The sequence below is a fragment of the Panicum virgatum genome, chromosome 9N (genome assembly GCF_016808335.1).
Source record: "Panicum virgatum strain AP13 chromosome 9N, P.virgatum_v5, whole genome shotgun sequence".
Taxonomy (NCBI): Eukaryota; Viridiplantae; Streptophyta; class Magnoliopsida; order Poales; family Poaceae; genus Panicum; species Panicum virgatum.
The window spans coordinates 35,146,749-35,165,433 of NC_053153.1; the positions used below are offsets into that span (position 1 = coordinate 35,146,749).

At 46.7% G+C, this 18,685-nt stretch overlaps 2 protein-coding genes and 1 long non-coding RNA gene across 4 annotated transcripts; 1 reads left to right on the plus strand and 2 right to left on the minus strand.

Annotated features, from left to right (window-relative positions):
* Window positions 1–1,753: 1,753 nt before the first annotated feature.
* On the minus strand, window positions 1,754–4,133 carry LOC120688991 (zinc finger BED domain-containing protein RICESLEEPER 2-like). Its single transcript, XM_039971334.1, has 3 exons — window positions 2,019–4,133; window positions 1,878–1,942; window positions 1,754–1,794 (listed from the first exon to the last, which is right to left on the minus strand). Coding segments are annotated over exons 1-3 (2,181 nt in total). The 3' UTR covers window positions 1,754–1,793.
* Window positions 4,134–8,156: 4,023 nt separating this feature from the next.
* LOC120691016 (receptor kinase-like protein Xa21) lies at window positions 8,157–12,512 on the minus strand. 2 transcript variants are annotated; one of them, XM_039973966.1, is made up of 3 exons: window positions 12,431–12,512; window positions 8,766–11,615; window positions 8,157–8,687 (listed from the first exon to the last, which is right to left on the minus strand). In XM_039973966.1, the coding sequence occupies exons 1-3, from the start codon at window positions 12,468–12,470 to the stop codon at window positions 8,344–8,346; spliced, it is 3,234 nt and encodes a 1,077-aa protein (XP_039829900.1). In that variant the 5' UTR covers window positions 12,471–12,512; the 3' UTR covers window positions 8,157–8,343. The 2 variants fall into 2 exon arrangements, with proteins under 2 accessions (XP_039829900.1, XP_039829899.1); XM_039973965.1 differs by lacking the exon at window positions 12,431–12,512 and having other exon boundaries at window positions 8,766–11,951.
* Window positions 11,515–12,232, plus strand: LOC120691017. The gene is made up of 2 exons (XR_005682072.1): window positions 11,515–11,653; window positions 11,946–12,232. It is a non-coding gene; the product is annotated as an uncharacterized LOC120691017 (long non-coding RNA).
* Window positions 12,513–18,685: the final 6,173 nt, after the last annotated feature.

Here is an 18,685-nt window from a genome sequence, read left to right on the forward strand (position 1 = left end):
TCACTTTTCTTTCCAACGTACAAGCGTCCAATTTTCTCTTTTGCATATAGAGTGAGCATAGCATGTCAAAGATGTATGAGAAATTGGTGTTCTTGCCCCTAGTTAGCAGTGTGATTGTGATTATACCTTCGTTTTCCTTAACTTTGTGAATTTTGCCCTTGCTATTCACAAGTCAACGTGATTGTGCCCCTATTCAACGTGATTTTGCCCCTGTTTGACTGTCGACCAGGGGCAAAATCGCGTTGACTTGTGAATAGTAAGGGAAAAATTACAAAGTTAAGAAAAATGAGGGTAAAATCACAATTGCACTGTAAAGTAGGGGCAGTAACACAAATTCCCCAAGATGTACTTGAGTTGAGTATTGGTTGTTTCAAACTGCTGGAGATTACCCCTGCTGGCCTTAAGATCGGTTCACAAACACAAACATTGCTGCACTATAGAAGCATTTAGAGAGTTTAAGGTTAAAAGTACACTGTTTAAGAGCTGGGGGGGGGGGGTAAGGGGTAATCTACGGCTTTGTAAGAGTATAAGGGGCTAATTTATAAATTTTCCGCTACACAATATTATGGTATCCAATAGCATTACCTGATGGAAAACAAACAAATGCTGCGATCACTTTCCTTTAACTTATCTCTCTGCAGTCTGATTACATCTACATTACAATTCTATCAACGAAACAACACATCTAAGACATTGGATTGTGGGCGGCAAATTGATGTGGCAGGTGCTATCGGTTGCATAATGGTTAACAGTCATTACACGGTGAGCGCGGTAGACCGAGAAGTTAGGACTTGGCCCATAGATTATATAATCTAGTTTATGTTTATGGTTCAAGAACAACATTGTAAAAGCACACCATGGAGTACCAAATAAAATGGGTGTGGCTGACCAATATACCCCCTCATTTCAAAAATCAGAGTTAGAGAATAAATTAGAAGAAAACTAAAACAATATAAGTTTTGGAATGGAGGGAATAACTTGTATCGGTCTATCACAAACGCATGGCAAGCCTCGGAGGTTGAGATGTCTTGCATTGGCCGTGTAAAGCTGTAACTGTTAGACAGAATCCTGATTAGGGCTGGAAACGAGCCGAGCCGAGCCAGGCTCGGCTCGGCTCGGTGTGGCTCGGTGGGTTAGCGAGCCGAGCCAAGCTCGGCTCGGTCATTTTGCGAGCTGGGAAAGTCGGCTCGGCTCGGCTCGTTAAAGGCTCGCGAGCCGGCTCGAGCCAGCTCGCGAGCCGACGCACTGCTGTGCTAATTCATGCAGATTAGTTTTTGCATATAGTATATACTTACACAGGCAAGACCGCAAGATAAAAAACAACTAATGAGCTAAACATTTATCTACTCATCTACAGACTACAGCCAAGTCCCAAGACCCAAGTCTAGCTCCAAGCCTCCAAGCATTCCATAAAACTACAAAAGCAGGCAGCCAACCAGCCAGGCGCCCAGCCGCCCAGGCACTGAGGCACTGAGGCACCATCCACAATTCCACATCCAGGATCCAGCAGACCAGCAAGCAACCCAACTCCCAAGTCCAGCTCCAAGCCTGCAAGTGCAAGCATTCCACAAAACTACAAAAGCAGGCAGCCAGGCGCCCAGCCGCCCAGGCCCAGGCACCATCCACATCCAGCAGACCAGCAAGCCACCCAAGTCCAGCTCCAAGCCTCCAAGCATTCCACAAAACTACAAAAGCAGGCAGCCAGGCGCCCAGGCACCATCCACATCCAGCAAGCAACGGCGAAGTCCAGTTGACCAGCTCCATCTCCATGTCCTGATGTCTCCACTCTCCAGCCTAGAAAACATGCAATAGAGAATAGACATAAAAATTAGTATTTCGTAACACTATTGTAATAACAGATGAAAATCACATCTTACTAGTTACTCTCTACAAAGCTTTTTGGAAATGAAATATTCTCGATGTCATCCTCCTCATCTTCTTCCTGAAAATAGAAAGAGTAATTAAAGTCAAACAAAAAAAAGAAACCAACTAGAACAAATAGTTAAAGAATAACATACCACATATCTACGGGTTCCATCATGTGCACCTCGAATCCAGCTAGATGCGCATATCAATGCCTCCACCGTAGAAGGGCGTAGAGAACTACGATAGTCATCTAGAGTTCTACCCCCAGTGCTAAAAGTAGACTCTGAAGACACAGAGGTTGCCGGAACAGTTAAGAACTTCTTTGCCATTTTCGACACCACCGGAAATCTATGTGAATTAACCTTCCACCAGTTCAGCAAATCAAACTCTTTGTCTTCTAAACTCACATTCAGCTCATCCAAATAGATGAGCAGCTCACTCTTTGATGGGTTCGCTTCAGTAGATGATAAATATGACTGAAATTCACATGAAGCAGAAGGCAAACCGCACGATCTATCAATCGTCAAGGATGAGGATGCATTGGACTTGCTTTGAGCAGCTTTTTTCTCTCTATGCTGCAACTCACACTCTTCATACAACTTTTCTAACTCAGCTCGAACTTCCTGTATCTCAAATCCACTTTGGTCTACATCAAAAATCCTACCAAAGCACCACTCAATATATCTCATCTTATACCTCGGATCTAGGATAGTAGCAACCACCATAACATTATTCTTTTCTTCCCAGTACTTGTTGAATTTTTCCATCATTGCAGTACCCATTTTCTTCAAATTTAAATTATTGGAAAACATTGCTGCCCTCAATGCAATCTTGACATCCACAATGTGAGGATAGAATAGATTTGTAGTGGGATATGAAGAAGCTGACAATGCAGTGGTTACCTTAGCTAAAGATGCAAGAATTGGTTCAATTGCAACAAACAAATCCCATTCCTCAGTCGTAGGTTCCCACTTATAGTTTAAATCTGCATCAGCATATGCTTGAATAGCTTCCTTGTAAGCTATAGCAGTACGCAACATCTTGTATGTTGAACTCCACCTCGTTGACACATCAAGCCTCATCCCTTCTCCAATTTGCAATGCAAGAGATCTACATATCTCTACAAACTTATGCATGCGAGATGGAGACTTCTTAAGGTACTTCACAGTGCACCTTAAGTTCTCTATCAAGGAAGCTAATGCGGTAGTTCCATCATTGACAACTAAATTAATAATGTGTGCACAACACCGGACATGGAAGTATTTTGCATTGAAGGCATAACCCTGTCTAGCTGCAAACCTAGCCCTCAAACCACGGATAGCACCATCATTGTTTGCAGCATTATCTAGAGTCAAGGATATAATCTTATCCTCTATTTTCCATGCAGCAACACAATCATATGCAGCTTGTCCTATCACAGGTCCTTTGTGTGGAGGATCTAACTCAAAAAAATTCAGCACACGATATTGCATTTTCCAATCACTATCTATGTAGTGTGCAACCAAACACATATACGATAATGTTTGATTAGATGTCCACAAATCAGTGGTTAAGGAAATGAAATCCACACCTTTAATGATCTTTGCTAGTGCTTCTTTTTTAGACTCAAACACTTTCAAGCATTCAGCTTTTATGGTCTTCCTACCAATAAACTGGTATAGAGGATTCAAATAAGTCATGACAATGTTAAACCATGTGTGCTCAACCATCCTAAATGGGTACTCATGAACTATAATCATCTTGGCAATTAATTTCTTAACTTGATCATGATTATAATCTTTTGGAGACGTGATAGTAGGGAGACTAGAACTAGATTCACCTGCCTTTGAAGGAGCAAAGCTCAAAAGTTTTTGATCTAGCTTCTCTGCTATATGTTTCTTGTACATGTCACAATTCTTCATGTGCCTTGATAATGTCGACGTTGTTGACCCTTGTATGTAAGCATACATCTTCTTACAGTATTTGCACTTTGCCTTTGATAACACTTTTCCCTTCTCATTCGGATCTGGCATAGTCACCTTATCAAAGACATCCCAAACTTTGGATTTGTTCCTGCTGCCCCCTTCCCCTTGCACCTTAACCTTCTTCTTCACCCCCCTGCGCCTTTTCTTGCCTCCTTTTCCACTTCCACCATCAGATTCAGCAGCACCTTTCCCACCTAGCACTATCAAGTCATCCTCAGACATCTCATCATTCTTGTCAAATGAATTACTCTCTGAATCAGTCCCCTCACTTTCATTACTCTTCCCTTGCACAGCAGATTCCATGCTGCAGGTAGATTGAATGGCATAAGATTGTTTGACATGCTGAAATAAGTAGCCACTCCACCCCTATCTCTTTTTGTACCAAGTGAAATATAGTCGATACCAGGAAACAGGAACTGACCAATTTAATTCCTTTTTTTTGAAATCATGGGCATTCATTTAGTATGGAAAATAATGAATGTTTGTGAGAAATACAGATTAGATTCTCTTGAGATAGGCAAAATACCAAGCATGAAAAAATCAGCTATAAATCAGTCAAGCAATGACCAAGTTGTTGCTAGAAATACAGCAACACAACATATGGAATAAATACCGAATATAATCTTAATGCAAACTAATCCACATGGAGTTATATGCAGAGAAACTTCTGCAAGCATCAAGAATCACAAAAGGTACTAGAAAAACCGATTTCTGCTTCTGCAATGGAGAACGAGCAACCGATCGATCTGCAATGGATGAAGCGAGAGTTGGGAGGCGTACCGGAGTGGCCGTCGAGGATGAAGCCGTTCAGGCGCAGCTTGGGGTCGAGGCGTTGAGCTCGAGCCGTCGAGGATGAAGCGGGAGTTGGGCGGCGGTCGGCACCTCGGGCCTCGGCGGCTTCAGGTCGAGGAAGTCCGGCGTCTGGCGGAGGCCGGCGGCGGCGGCGCTGCGCGGTCTGGATCTGGGATCGTCGCCCGCGGCCGCGCGGAGGCCCTCAGCGGCGAGGAGGAAGTCGCGGAGGCCGCCGGTGCCCGCGAGGTTGGATGCGACGCCGGCGTAGTACTTGATGGCGGCGGCCGGCGGGGGACGCCGGCGTCGGGCACCTCCGCGCCTGGGGGACGGCCGGGAGCCCGGGAGGCCGGGACGGGGGAACCGGGGAGCGGAGTAGCGGCTGCGTGGCTGTCTGGTCCCTGGTCCGCGGATGGGGTGGAGAGGGGGAGTTAGGGTTCAGCTATTGGGCTTTGGTGGGCTACTGGGCTGGCTTGGGCTGGTTTTTGCTCAGCTCGCGAGCCGGCTCGCGAGCCAGAGCGATCCAGCTCGGCTCGGCTCGGCGTTTTAGCGAGCCGCGAAAAGAGGCTCGGCTCGGCTCATTCTTAGCTCGCGAGCTGAGCCGAGCCGAGCCGCTCCGAGCCCGAGCCGAGCTTCGAGCTGCGAGCTTTTTTTCCAGCCCTAGTCCTGATCTTGTACGGCTTAGAGCCTGGCTATCAGCCGGCCAGCCAAGTTTAGTATGTTTGATTAGAGATATATGGGGAGGAGTCCTGATCCTATACGAGGTTTCCTTTTGCCTCACGATCCTCCTCCCCTGTATATGTAAATGTATTGTCTCTCAATTAATCAATCTACTATTTCCACAAATCCAATCTCTTTCATGGTATCACGAGTCTAGGGCTAAGCCCTTCTCCTCTTCCGCTGCACGTGCGCTGCCCGCCGACGCCGCCTCTCGCGCGTCCGCCGGCTTTGCGCCCGTGCACTGCGCTCCGTCGCCGCCCCTTGCGCGACCGTCGGCCCTGCGCCATCTTCCCTCGCGCGCCCCTGCGCGCGAGATTCCGGTTAGTGTTCCGGTTCTTGCTCCTAGCCTCGTCGGCCCTCCACTGCCTGCTGGTGCAGTTCCAGTTACTCCGGTGGCAAATCAGCATGCCATGCGTACACGCAGCAAGTCTGGTTTTCGGGTTCCAGCTCTGTTTCAGACTGATTCACTGTCACCTATTCCACAGAGTTATCGTGCTGCTCTTGCTGATCCAGACTGGCAAACAGCAATGGAAGCTGAGTTTTTTGCCCTCTTGTCCAACAACACTTGGGATCTGTTGCCTCGGCCAGCTGGAGCTAATGTGGTTACCGACAAATGGGTATTCAAGCACAAGTTTCATGCTGATGGGAGTTTTGAGCGCTACAAAGCTCGTTGGGTACTTCGTGGATTTACTCAGCGGCCTGGTGTTGACTTCGCTGAAACTTTCAGTCCAGTTGTTAAGCCAGCCACAGTTTGGACAGTTTTGTCTCTTGCTGTTTCTCGCTCTTGGCCGATCCATCAGCTCGATGTCAACAACTCTTTTCTTCAGGGCCATTTGTCAGAGACGGTTTACTGCGCTCAGCCTTCTGGATTTGAGGATTTTGCTCATCCCAATTATGTGTGTCGGCTTAATCGTTCTTTATATGGTCTTAAGCAGGCTCCTCGTGCTTGGTTCAGTCGGTTTGCTTCGCATCTTCTACAGCTTGGATTTACTGAGGCAAAGTCAGACACCTCGCTTTTTGTTTATCATCATGGAGCAGATGTGGCATATCTCTTGCTTTATGTCGATGACATTGCCTTGACAGCCTCTTCACCAGCTTTATTGCGGCAGATTATTGGTGCTCTTCAGCAGGAGTTTTCTATGAAGGACCTCGGGATTCTTCATCACTTCCTCGGTATGCATGTTCAGCATCTGGGCTCGAATCTTTTTCTGTCTCAGCAGAAGTATATGATTGAGATTCTTGAGCGTGCTGGAATGGCTGATTGCAAGTCTTGCTTGACTCCGGTGGATCTTAATCCAAAGTTGTCTGCTGAAGGACCTCCACTCTCGTCTACGGGTGCCACGGATTTTCGGAGTCTCGCTGGTGCTCTTCAGTGGCTTACCTTCACCAGACCGGATATTTCCTACGCAGTTCAGCAAGTTTGTCTTCATATGCATGATTCTCGGGAGACACACCTTGCTGCTCTTAAACGCATCCTGCGCTATGTTCGTGGCACGCTACATATGGGTTTGCTCATTCGTCCTTCTACACCAGCTGATCTGGTGGTCTACTCTGATGCTGATTGGGCCGGTTGTCCGGATACACACAGATCTACCTCGGGTTATGCAGTGTTCCTTGGTGACAATTTGGTGTCATGGTCTTCCAAGCGTCAGAATACAGTCTCTCGTTCTAGTGCAGAGGCCGAATATCGAGCTGTTGCCAATGTTGTTGCTGAAGCCACCTGGATACGCCAACTTTTGTCTGAGCTGCACACTCCTTTGCGCAAGACAACCTTGGTGTATTGTGATAACATCAGCTCTGTCTACATGTCTGCCAATCCTGTTCAGTATCAGCGGACCAAACATATTGAGATTGACCTTCATTTCGTCCGGGAGCGTGTTGCACTTGGTGATGTTCGAGTCCTACATGTGCCAACGACTTCTCAGTTCGCTGACATCTTCACCAAGGGGCTGCCTTCTTCGGTCTTCACGGAATTTAGGTCCAATCTAAATGTTCGGTGTTCCGATGATTCGACTGGGGGGGTGTTAGAAAGAGTCCTGATCTTGTACGGCTTAGAGCCTGGCTATCAGCCGGCCAGCCTTGTTTAGTATGTTTGATTAGAGATATATGGGGAGGAGTCCTGATCCTATACGAGGTTTCCTTTTGCCTCACGATCCTCCTCCCCTATATATGTAAATGTATTGTCTCTCAATTAATCAATCTACTATTTCCACAAATCCAATCTCTTTTAGTAACCATTCTCAAATATTAAAAAGGAAAAAAATATATGAGGTGAAATCCGAAACAATTTGAGCCAATCATCTTGAGCACAGGGCCAACACAGGAGGCTGCACTATTTGTTACTTTAAGCGTGCCGTCCACAGTTTCATGTTCATCAGTGCCGGCTGCGTATTGTTTGACCTTCTTGCCTTCTTGTATTCAGAGGTAGCAGAAAGATAAAAATATAATGTTGTTTCTAGGAAACTGTTTGGGAAGTAGGGACTGAACTCTAATTTGATTTTCTTAGCAGGATAAAATCAAGTAAAAGACTAGCTATCAATGTGCCTGAACCTTGAACTTATTTCTTTCGGGTTTCATCTCTAGCCTACCCCAACTTGCTTGGGAAAAAAGGCTATGTTGTTGTTGTGATAAAATCAAGTAAAAGATGTGGACTCCTTGTTCGGACAAAATAATCGTACTAAACCTAAACTAACATTGTAATATGCTAATTAGAAAAACTTCATAATTATTGTATGCAGAGAAAAACTTCATAATTATTGTATGCACATCATCAACGTTGGGTGTGGGTGGAAATGTTGCAGCAACTGCACCCGGATAAGAAAAGTATGACCAGTCTCAATTGTAAGTGGGGTACTACAATACTCTCTGATATGATGATCGCTTTAATTACACTTTTTCTTCCATATTTCTAGGTTGTTTTTCCTTCCTCGATGTCATTTACTGTTACTAAACTTCATGCACAAGGCGCTTATGCTGCATAACTCAGGAACTACTTTGCCTTGTTTCATTCTGCAATACTATAGCAAGTCTTTATTGTCTGAATCTCATCTACAACATCTCTTATGCACAACCTTTCACTTGGTCTGTTCTTGCTGCATGATAATGCAAGCTTTGTAATAGAGTTCATGATGACATTGATTTGCCCTGGTTCAGCCTCAAGGGATAGCAGAAGTGGGTCGACTATCTCCATCAGTCGTGCTGGATACGCCATCTTTGCATACTTCAGCAGGTTCAGTCCATCAGTAAACATGTCATGCGTAGGTGCCTTCCCTGTAAACAACTCAAGCAGTACAATACCAAAGCTATAGACATCCCCATGTGGATAAATCTGACCACCTTCACCATATTCTGCAATGAATAAATGACATCAAAAGTGCATCAGCTGAGCTGATTGTTGTAGGAAAAGCATATAGGGTTTTTGGTTACCTGGAGCAACATATCCAATTGTTCCTAGTATCCCCATAGAACTCTTTGAATTGATCAATTGCTCGCCCAAAGGATCTGTGAGAATCTTTGTGAGGCCAAAATCTCCGACACGAGCAACCAAGTCCTCTCCAAGAAGAATGTTTCTGGGCTTGACATCACAATGAACTATTGAAGGATGGCAGTCGTTGTGCAAATAGTCTAGTGCAGCGGCAATATCAGCAGCAATGTTCAATCTCTGCAGTAATGTCAGTACATTGACATGATATGAAGAATCTACCTTCGGATGTAACCACTTGTCAAGGCTCCCATTGAACATGAACTCCAAGACTAGAGCTTTGAAGTCATTCTGGTTCAAATCAGAACAAGAGCAGCAAGTTATGACACGGTTCAAGTTCCGGTGGCGAATTTTGCTAAGCGCCTTACACTCAGTCAAAAAACTTTTTGATGAGCCAGGTTGTTCAAGATCAAAAACCTTCACAGCTATAGTAGTTACTAAATCCTTCAGCAGGATTTCCCCTTTATAAACCGATCCATACTGTCCCATACCAATCAAATTGTCAGCACTGAAGCCATTTGTTGCTTGAAACAAGTCAGAAAATGAAAGTCGAGGATACATGCCATCCAACAATGAAGGATCCACCGTCATTGTTTTTGCAGATGGAGATCTCAATGCCTTCTTTGAAAATAAGAAAATAAGTGCCACGATGAAGCATGCCAAGATGATAATAGAAATTACTGCAATGGCATTTCGAATGACTCTTGGTATCCTTCGATCATGCTCCACGGATTCGGTAGGGCACTTAGGCAAATTCAACTCTTCAATACCGCCACATAGTTTAGCATTCCCATTAAAAGATAGCCCTGTCAAATTGGTAAACATGCCATTCTTCGGAACTTGGCCAACAAGACGGTTGAAGGATATGTCTAGCCTATATAACGATGCCATGCTTTCCATGGTCCCAGGGATCTGTCCAATTAAGTAATTTTTTGCAAGGTACAGTTCTTCCATGCCATTCATGAATCCTAATTCTTGAGGTATCGTACCAGTGAGGCTGTTTTTTGTCAAATTTAACAGTACCAGACCGCGCATTTTACTTATGGACGTAGGAATATTACCATTGAAGGAGTTATCATCCAAACGAAGCTCCATTAAGTTCTGACAATTGCTGAGAGAGTCTGGCAGCACTCCAGATAAGTTGTTCCCGTGTATGTACAAGTATGTTAGTGTTGTGAGTCTACCAACTCCAGATGGAAGATAATTACTGAAACGATTCCCAGACAAATCCAGAATGTATGACAAGGACGATAGGCTAAAGATCTCTCCTGGTAATGGACCTGAAAGTACATTGTTTGAAAAGGTGGCCCAAATAAGCTGTTGTAAGTTCCCAAGATTCACAGGAAGAGGTCCCTCCAAGCTATTGTTATCCACTGAAAGGTACTGCAACTGTGTTAAGTTCCCAAGCGAGGATGGCAATGCCCCAGACAATTTGTTGTTCTCTAACCTCAAGAATTGGAGCAATTTTAGCCTTCCAATGCTTTCAGGTATGTGACCAGTAAATTGGTTGCCAGAGAGCCCCAACTTAAATAGTTTGGGAAGGTTACCAATTCCATTTGGTATCCTACCAGATATTTCGTTGAATCTGATATCTAGGATTCCAAGCTGAGCTGATAGGTTGGATATAGAGCTCGGAATCACACCACCAAATCTGTTGTTTTGCAGTGTGACACCACGGAGAACTGTACAATTTGCCAAGGGTGTGATGAACTCCCAATCTTGGACACTGCTTGCCTTCAGCTGGTTTTTGTTGAGCAGCAGGTAGTCCGGGCAGAGAGTCCCAATCTCTGGAGGCACAATTCCAGTGAAGTTGTTACCAGACAAGTCTATAGACCTCATTGTGGTTGCATTTGCAATTGAAGCTGGAATGGGTCCCTTGAAATGGTTCTCAGCAAGAATAAGGTATTTGATTTTTGGTAGGCTACTGCCCAAATTTGTGGGCAGTGTGCCCTCAAGTTCGTTCATCTGCATGCCAATGTGGACCAGTGTTGAGTTGAAGACTGTTTGTGGGACAGAGCCTGAGAGGTGGTTTACTTGAAGACCTAGCACATTAAGGCTACCAAGTGTCCCAAGGCCCTCAGGTATTGGTCCGCATAAGTGGTTGTCGTTGAGGTAAACTTCCTGCAGTGATGAGAGGTTGCCAAGTGATGGTGGGATGACACCAGTGAAGTTGTTCTTACCTAGCGACATGGACTCCAGCATTGGCAGATCCACAAGCCAATTGGGGATTCCTCCAGTAAGGTGGTTCAAATCAAGTTTGATGCTCACAAGGTGACTGCAGTTCCTTAGGCCCACTGCGACCTCACCTCTCAATGAATTGTTTGATAGATCAAGATACGATAACCATGGTAGATGGCCAATTGTCACAGGGATTTCACCTTGGAGTGAATTATTTGACAAGTCAAGGAATGACATATGTGCTAAATGGCCAATTTGTGGAGGGATTTCTCCATTCAGTAGATTGCAGCTAAGATCTAGACTTCTCAGGTGCGTGAGATTTCCGATGGAAGGGCCTATGCTTCCCACAAGTCCTGTGGAGGATAGATTCAGTGCCAATACCCTGTGCTTGTGCCTGTGACTGCAGATGACGCCGATCCACCAGCAGAAATCAGTGCCTTTTTCCCATGAGGCCAGTGAATCTGACTGCAGGCTTAGACCTGCCTTCAGTGCTAGCAACACATCCTGGTCAGTCTCATTTGTGCTCAGCAATGCTTGAGCGCATGAATTTGATGCCAACAGGAGCAGATGGGACAAGATAAGCAATTTCAGGACAGGAAATATTTTGAAGCTGTTCTCTGGCATTGAATTTAACAAAACTAACTTCAGTTCCTTGGTATGTTTCACTCGAAATAATAAGAATGCTTGTAAGTATATATCATTCATATTTCATCGTCAATACAATTAAATGAAATTTTAATATCAGAAATACTAGTTTGTGTATGCTATGAAAAACGATCTCCTTTCATCATCAATACAATTAAATTTTGATATCAAAAGTACTCGTTTGTGTATGCTATGAGAAACGATCTGCTTTCTGTAATAGTAATTAGTTAGAAACAGTTTCATTGTTTCCAACATTTCTTATAAATTCTATTAATTCTTCCTTTTTGGATTAACCATTGTAGGGTATACAACTTGTTAGGACTTGACCATATCCATGGGCTATGATTTCTGGGTGACTGGACCAACATAGAGTATTTTCATTGTGGCCACATGCGTCAGGTGGTGTAAAGTTGATCGAAGATGGAAGAGCACGTCTGAACTAATAGCAATATTGCTCCAGCTTAATACTAATTGTAAAGATAATTTTCATATATTATCATCAATAGAGCTTGTACATGAGATGATACGTTGGCTGAAAGTGTTTGTGGCATGAACAAAGATTACCGAAGCCAGAAGCATAGCCAAACCATACACAGCATGATGATTTTTGTCTTCCATTTACTCTTACAGATTTTCACAGTTTTGGAGCACAGACAGACATGGCCAGAATCAATGAAGGTTGAAGACTTGAAGGAACGGTCTTGGAATAATCATGCATGCCTGACGCCTAATTTGACTATAAATGTGCAAAGATGAGTGCAGAACCAAAGGAATGAGCAGCGCGTACCTGATGTTCTCTGGCCCAACGCCAACAACGCTCGCATCATTGCTCTTGCCTCTTGTGCCCGCAGTCTGAGTCCTCATCGTTTATATATATCTGCAATGCAATGACGCCCGACGGCCTGCCCACGCATGCTATAGGAGTCAAGTCAAGAAAGAAGACGCCGTCCAATTTACAGCTTCTTTCCAAATTTCCACGTCGTGACCTTGCGGACAGCGACCCTGCTGCCATCTTGGTGCTGCAGACAGCTCGCATTCACAGCGCCGGGACGCGTTGGTAGGACGAAGGAGACGTGCCTGGGCCCCTGGATTTCAATGGAGTCGTTGACCAAGCCTCTATGTTCATACTATCTAGCCCCTTCCATGGAAATTCACATGGATTCCTTGTTTCCTTCCAACTCGCGAGAACCAGCCAAACAAGTTGTGTTATGTTCCACAGTTCTCCACGTGTGAATCAAAATTCCAACTCAGTAATACACGTTTTTCCCCACTAAGAGAAAGGCACGTAATTCAAACCCAATCTAAGAAAGCTAAGCTAGGCTTGGTTCAAACTTCCAACTAGCACGGCCAGTAACTCCCCAAGTTCAACATACAAATGGTGCTAGAAGCTCTGAACAGAAGCACACTGTTAATAATCAGTATCGAAGATCGCAAGGAACATTGCAAAAATTGCCGAGGGCCTTCCATTTTCTGCAAAATAGGTGCCAGACAGTGCAGGACCTGATGCTCGATGAAACCCTGTTGTCAACCAGTGCGTGGCAGAGCGTGGGAACCAGTACAAGTGGGCAAAGACAGAGAGGGGCTGGGGACAGTGCTGCTGGATGCCAACCTTCAGGAGTAGCGACGTGTGCCAACTGCCAACTGGAGTTGTGCAGGAGCAGAGTGCTTCGCCCCTGACATTCCAGAATTATTGGACCAAGGGGATGAACAACAGTTGCAGGGAAAGTGTCCGCTGCCACTTGAGGTGCAAGCAGAAGCGGAAGCCCAAGCAGGAGGCCCAAGAGGCCCATGAAGAAGGAACTGAAACTGGGAAGGAAATGACGCAAGGCAGCCTGAACCAGGAAGATGTGCGCCAGCCAAAATAAATAGAATCAAAATACCAGAAAGATAATAAAAATAAGCGCATTTGGGGGCACTATTCTTTCAGAGTTTCACCACTTTTGTCTACGCTACTGGTACCTGGTTGGAAAACGATTCGAGAAGTGACCTCAACCCAGGGGCAAGAGCTGCAGCTGGCAGGAGAAGCAAATCTTCACGAAGAAGGTCAAGAGGGCTTTGCTGTTCACGCCAATGCAAAATGTAGAAGGTAGAGAGGGTAGTGCTGCAGTGCTGCACTAGGATCCGTTTCGGGCCGGCAAAGTTTGAGAATTGCAAACAAGCCAAAACCAATGCTAGCCATGGAACAACAAGCAACCTGCTTGTTAATGAAGAAGTGTGGCCTGCTTGAAGAGGAGGCTTTGCTTGCGGACAAGGAAAATGCTTTTAGGGAACAGTTTCTAGATCCGGTGAAGACTAAGGGCCTGTTTGTATGGGCTAAAGTTGAATGCTAAACTTTAGCACATATTACCACTCATACCCTTAGTCTTGACTAAAATTTAGTCCACTCCATTAACACTCATGTTTGGATGAACTAGTACTAAAATTTAACACTTTTTGATATTAGCATTTGAATCCAAACAACCCTGAGGCATTACATTCGACCTCCCAGAGGAAGGGGGGAAATGATTGCCTTAGTGCCCTGGCAGTCCAAGCAGATGCATTTTGAGTGCCATGGCCGCACTTGATGGTGTGTGTGTCCCCTTCCCCATGTAATCATGTCATGTTTGCTGAGTGTGTGTGCGTGGGTGTGTCTGCTGTTGTTTGGGGCAGACAGAAAGTTGTGTGAAGTGTATGGAGGTTTTGTAGCTCAATGGAGAGAAAAGTTTTTAATATTCATGATAAGTGATGAGAAGTGTGTAACTGCCACTGGAATGTCAGGGGTTGAAACAACCTGCACTATTGTAGCACTTCAAGAAACAAAGCTGGCAATAGTAGATGGCCAAATGGTGAGAAACGGTGGGAGCTCGTTTTGAAAATAGCTATGTCTATGTGCACAAGGAACAAGAGGTGGTATCTTATTGGTATAGTTGACGAAGATCCCTGTTGGGATCTTAGCTTCTTAGATGTCCAAACAGGGAGCATGAATAGTATGAAAATGGTAATGAAAGTAGGCACTTAATTCTCCAGTAATAATCAGAAAATTCCCCGCCTATATACTGTGGAGAGAGGGGGCTATTTATACCCCTAGCCCTCGGCCAGGTTTTCCTAAATTGCCCCCTTCCAACTCATTTACAGCTCATTTACAGCCGGTCTCGGGGTAAAATTACAAGGTTAGAGGTGTACAAATCTGACCTTCTCACGTATTCACATTTTACACGCACGCTTACGCCCGACGAAGGTCTTCGTGTCCTTCGGGGTACTTCGGAGGTCACGGCCCTGAAGGTTCTGTCTTCGAGCGATCAGCCGTCGCCTTCGTTCCCGAAGGCGATCCCCTTGGTCCCGAAGGTCCTGATCTTTAAGCTTGTGCTTCTGAGTAACCATTTGTCACCTTCAGCCACCCGAAGGTGAGATCCTTCATTCATCACAGGTCTTGGTCTTTAAGCTTGTGCTTCTGAGTGACCATTCGTCACCTTCGGCCACCCGAAGGTGAGATCCTTCATTCATCGCAGGTCTTGGTCTTTAAGCTTGTGCTTCTGAGTGACCATTCGTCACCTTCGGCCACCCGAAGGTGAGATCCTTCATTCATCGCAGGTCTTGGTCTTTAAGCTTGTGCTTTTGAGTGACCATTCGTCACCTTCGGCCACCCGAAGGTGAGCTCCCTGGCCTGGGCGATCTCAGGAGCGACCGTCGCCCTTCGGGTATGCTCACCTTCCTTTCGTTGGAGCCCTGCAAACGAGTTAGAGAGCATTTCCGAGGGTGGGAGCCTATTCGAAGGTCCAATCCCCAACAGTAGCCCCTCGAGGGCGAGGTCCGAAGCCGACGGTCCGAACCCACGTTAAAGAAGAAGATTGCGTGTAACCTTCGGGAAAATCCCGAGGAAAAATGTCTCTTGAACCGTCGGCTGCAACGGTGGGTTTTGGTTGTGCACGTGTCAGGCTCCGATTGCGTCGCTTGGGCGGCCGACTCCTCGATTTTACCATTGGTACTGTTGCTTTCCCCCCGCCTATATAAGCGGAGGGGGGGGGTAAAACCTGTGCCCTCTTGAGCTTTGCTTACCTTTGACGCTTTCTGCTATAAAGTGCTTCTTCCGAAGGTTCCGCTTCGTGCGTGATCAAGGTGCTCGTTTTTCTCGGTGTAAGTAGAATAGCGGTTCATGGCTCGCACTAAGCAAACAGCGAGGTTGATCGAAGGTTCGTTTGAACCTTTTTTTCTAATTTGCCTTTCTTCATTTTTATGTAGATATGGCATTTATTAAGCGGGCAGTTCTCCGCGCAGACTCTGATCCTGTTGAACACCCCGAAGGATCCGAGGCCTCGCGTCCAGCAGTCCAACAAGAACAGGCCAGCGGAAGTCCATCGGGTGTTTCAGCGAGTGTTTCCGACCTGATGGGTCCTGAGAAGCGTAAGACCTTGCTCTTCGAGCCATCTGTCGTCTCTCAAAGTATGATCGATTTCTATGTTTCGAAAGGATATTTTAATGAGGGGGTGTGTCGCCCTCCTGGCCCAGAGGTTTTCCCGGTGACTCAGACTGGAGAGCTTGTTGTTTTTAAGGATTTTTTTTACCGCTGGGTTGCGCATTCCGATGGATCCTGTAGTTCCGAAGCTACTGGAGCCATTCAACGTGAAGCTTCACCATTTCACACCGAACGGGATAGCAGCGTTGTCGAAATTTTTGTGGGTTGCGAGGACATTCGGAGGTGGGGTGTCCGTTGATGCCTTTTGTAGGCTGTTTCAGTTCCAATGTCAACCTCGGAAGGTTTTTGTGGATGACGATGATGAAGAGAGTGAGGTGCAGAATGGGTGTTGCAGCTTTGTCCCTCGCAAGTCCAACAAGAAGACAGGCTTGACAAAGGTTGTGCTTGCCACAGCCCAGAAAAACAAATGGGAGGGGAACTGGCTGGGGTACTGGTTTTATGCCAAAATTGGTTTTTCCAGATCACGAGGGTATGAATGAGGAGAAGTATCTGTTAGCTTCGGATATCGAGCCGTTCGATCACACTTATCAGCCTGCGTACAACAAGCGTGCGCCAGGCTTTAAACCATGTGTGGAAGCTTTTATGATGGCCTGTCAAGTTTGCGGGGGCAGAGACATGGTGGAAGAGTTTTTGGCTGCGGGGATTTGGCCTTTGTCCACTGGTTGGGCTCCTCGAGGGTTCGAGCAGAAGTGTTTTTCTGGGATGGCATATGAATTGGCCTCTCCAGTTTTCGGTCTTCGGAGACCCAAAGGTTCTAGTGACGAGGTGATTGTTGCCGAGTTGGAGCTGGAGGCCTCGGACATCTTGGGGCCTTGGAACATGAAGGAATATCTTTCCTTGGTTGAGGTTTGCAAGAGGAACCTTCGTTTGAACAGATGCTTGGCAGAGATGGGCGTGGAGTACGGCCTTCGGCCGGTGCCTGCGGGTGCAGTTCCGAGGATGACGCCTCCGGGCAATGTTGGCTCTGAGGTGGCGTCGAAGAAGTCCAAGGGCTAGGCTAAGAAAGAGGAGGTTGGGACTTTGGGCGAAGGTGGCGGAGGGGGTGGTCGTTGTCGCGGGAGGGGGAGGAAGCCTTCGAGCTCGAAGGCTTCGGTTGCGAGGGCCGAGAGCGCTAAGAGGAAGGTGCGGGACGAGGAGGTTTCTTCGGGAGATAGTGGTACGCCCTCCTTTATGGAAGAGCTCATGGGGACGGTGGGCGGGGAGATTGTAGTTTCCGAAGGGAGGCTTTTTAGATCCTGTTATGATCTTAGCGATGAGTACATGACCATGCTTTTTAGTTCTGGCCGTCGGGTTGAGGTGGCGAGGGCACTGATTAACCTTTATTGTCCCCCCAAAGGTATAACAAAATGTCGGAGGATTCAGAGTCTCGTTAGGACTGGCGCCAAGCCTTCGGACCTTCCGAAGCCGCCTGAGCCGAGACCCACCGGGCCTGCGGCCGGTACTCCGAAGGATCCGGCACCGGTGTCGGCGGTCGCCATTCCTACCCTTGCGGCTGGCATCGAGGAGGGGGAGGTTTTGGTTGGTGAGACGCTGCTCTCTCTTAGGGGCGGGGATATCCCGAGTGGGTCCTTGGCTCCACCTGCGGACAAAGAGCTGGAGATGCTGGAGTGGTTGAACTTCGACGAACCCGGTAAGCTTCGTTACTTTGTTTTGCGTGGGCACTTGGTTTGTTTGTGACCTGAGGGCCCCCTTTTTGTTGTCTTTGCAGTTGTGTCTTCGTCGATGCAGCAGCTTTTGGCCGTGATGCACGGGCCTGGCATGACCGGGATTCTCCCCCCTGAAAAGGGTAAGGCGGGGCCTGATTGCGTTTAGCTTTTGTTCAATTTTTGGTGTTCCCGAAGGTGATTTTGTGTTTGATTCAGAGTTTAATGCAGCCATGGCAGAAACATCCACCTCCGATGCTGCCTTCATCGTTGCTGACTTGAGCAAGAAGCTTGCCCAGGCCAGCCGTATTTTGATGCAGAAGGCCAAGGCAGATGCGGACCTTCGGGTCAAGAGCGCCACTGAGAGATTGAGTCTGGCAGACAAACTGCGGCGGGTTAAGGCGGAGATTCTTGCTCTGAAGGACAAAAACAAGCAAATAAAGGCCAAGTGTTCGAAGCTAGAGACAACTGCTTTGGACAATGAGAAGGTTCTAGAGAGCCTTCGGAAGACTGTGGAAAGGGATGCGAACGAGAAGGCTGCCCTTAAGGGTGGGGTCACCGAATTAGAGAAGGTTCACGCTAAAGTGCGTGAGCTCGAGCAAGTCTTCGCTGAGGTCGCTTCGCGAGCCGAGGGAGTGTACCAAGAGTACAAGAAGGCTCTTGCTGCTCTCGGAGCAGAGCCTCTGCCCTTGCCTGAGCCAGCCGAGGGTTCTCAGGTTATCTTTCAGCTTTTGGACTGGTTGCTGTCGGAGTTTGAGGGGCTCGGGGAGGTGATGAGCGTTGCAAATGATAACACGGCGTCCATCTCCTTCGAGGGGCTTGTAGGGAACCTTCTCTGTGTCGACGCCGTTGACCTCTCTAAGCTCGAAGGGGGCTTTCAGTACGTCCCCTACAAGGGTTTGTCCGAAGAGGTTAACAAGATACAGGATGTCAAGATTGCATACTT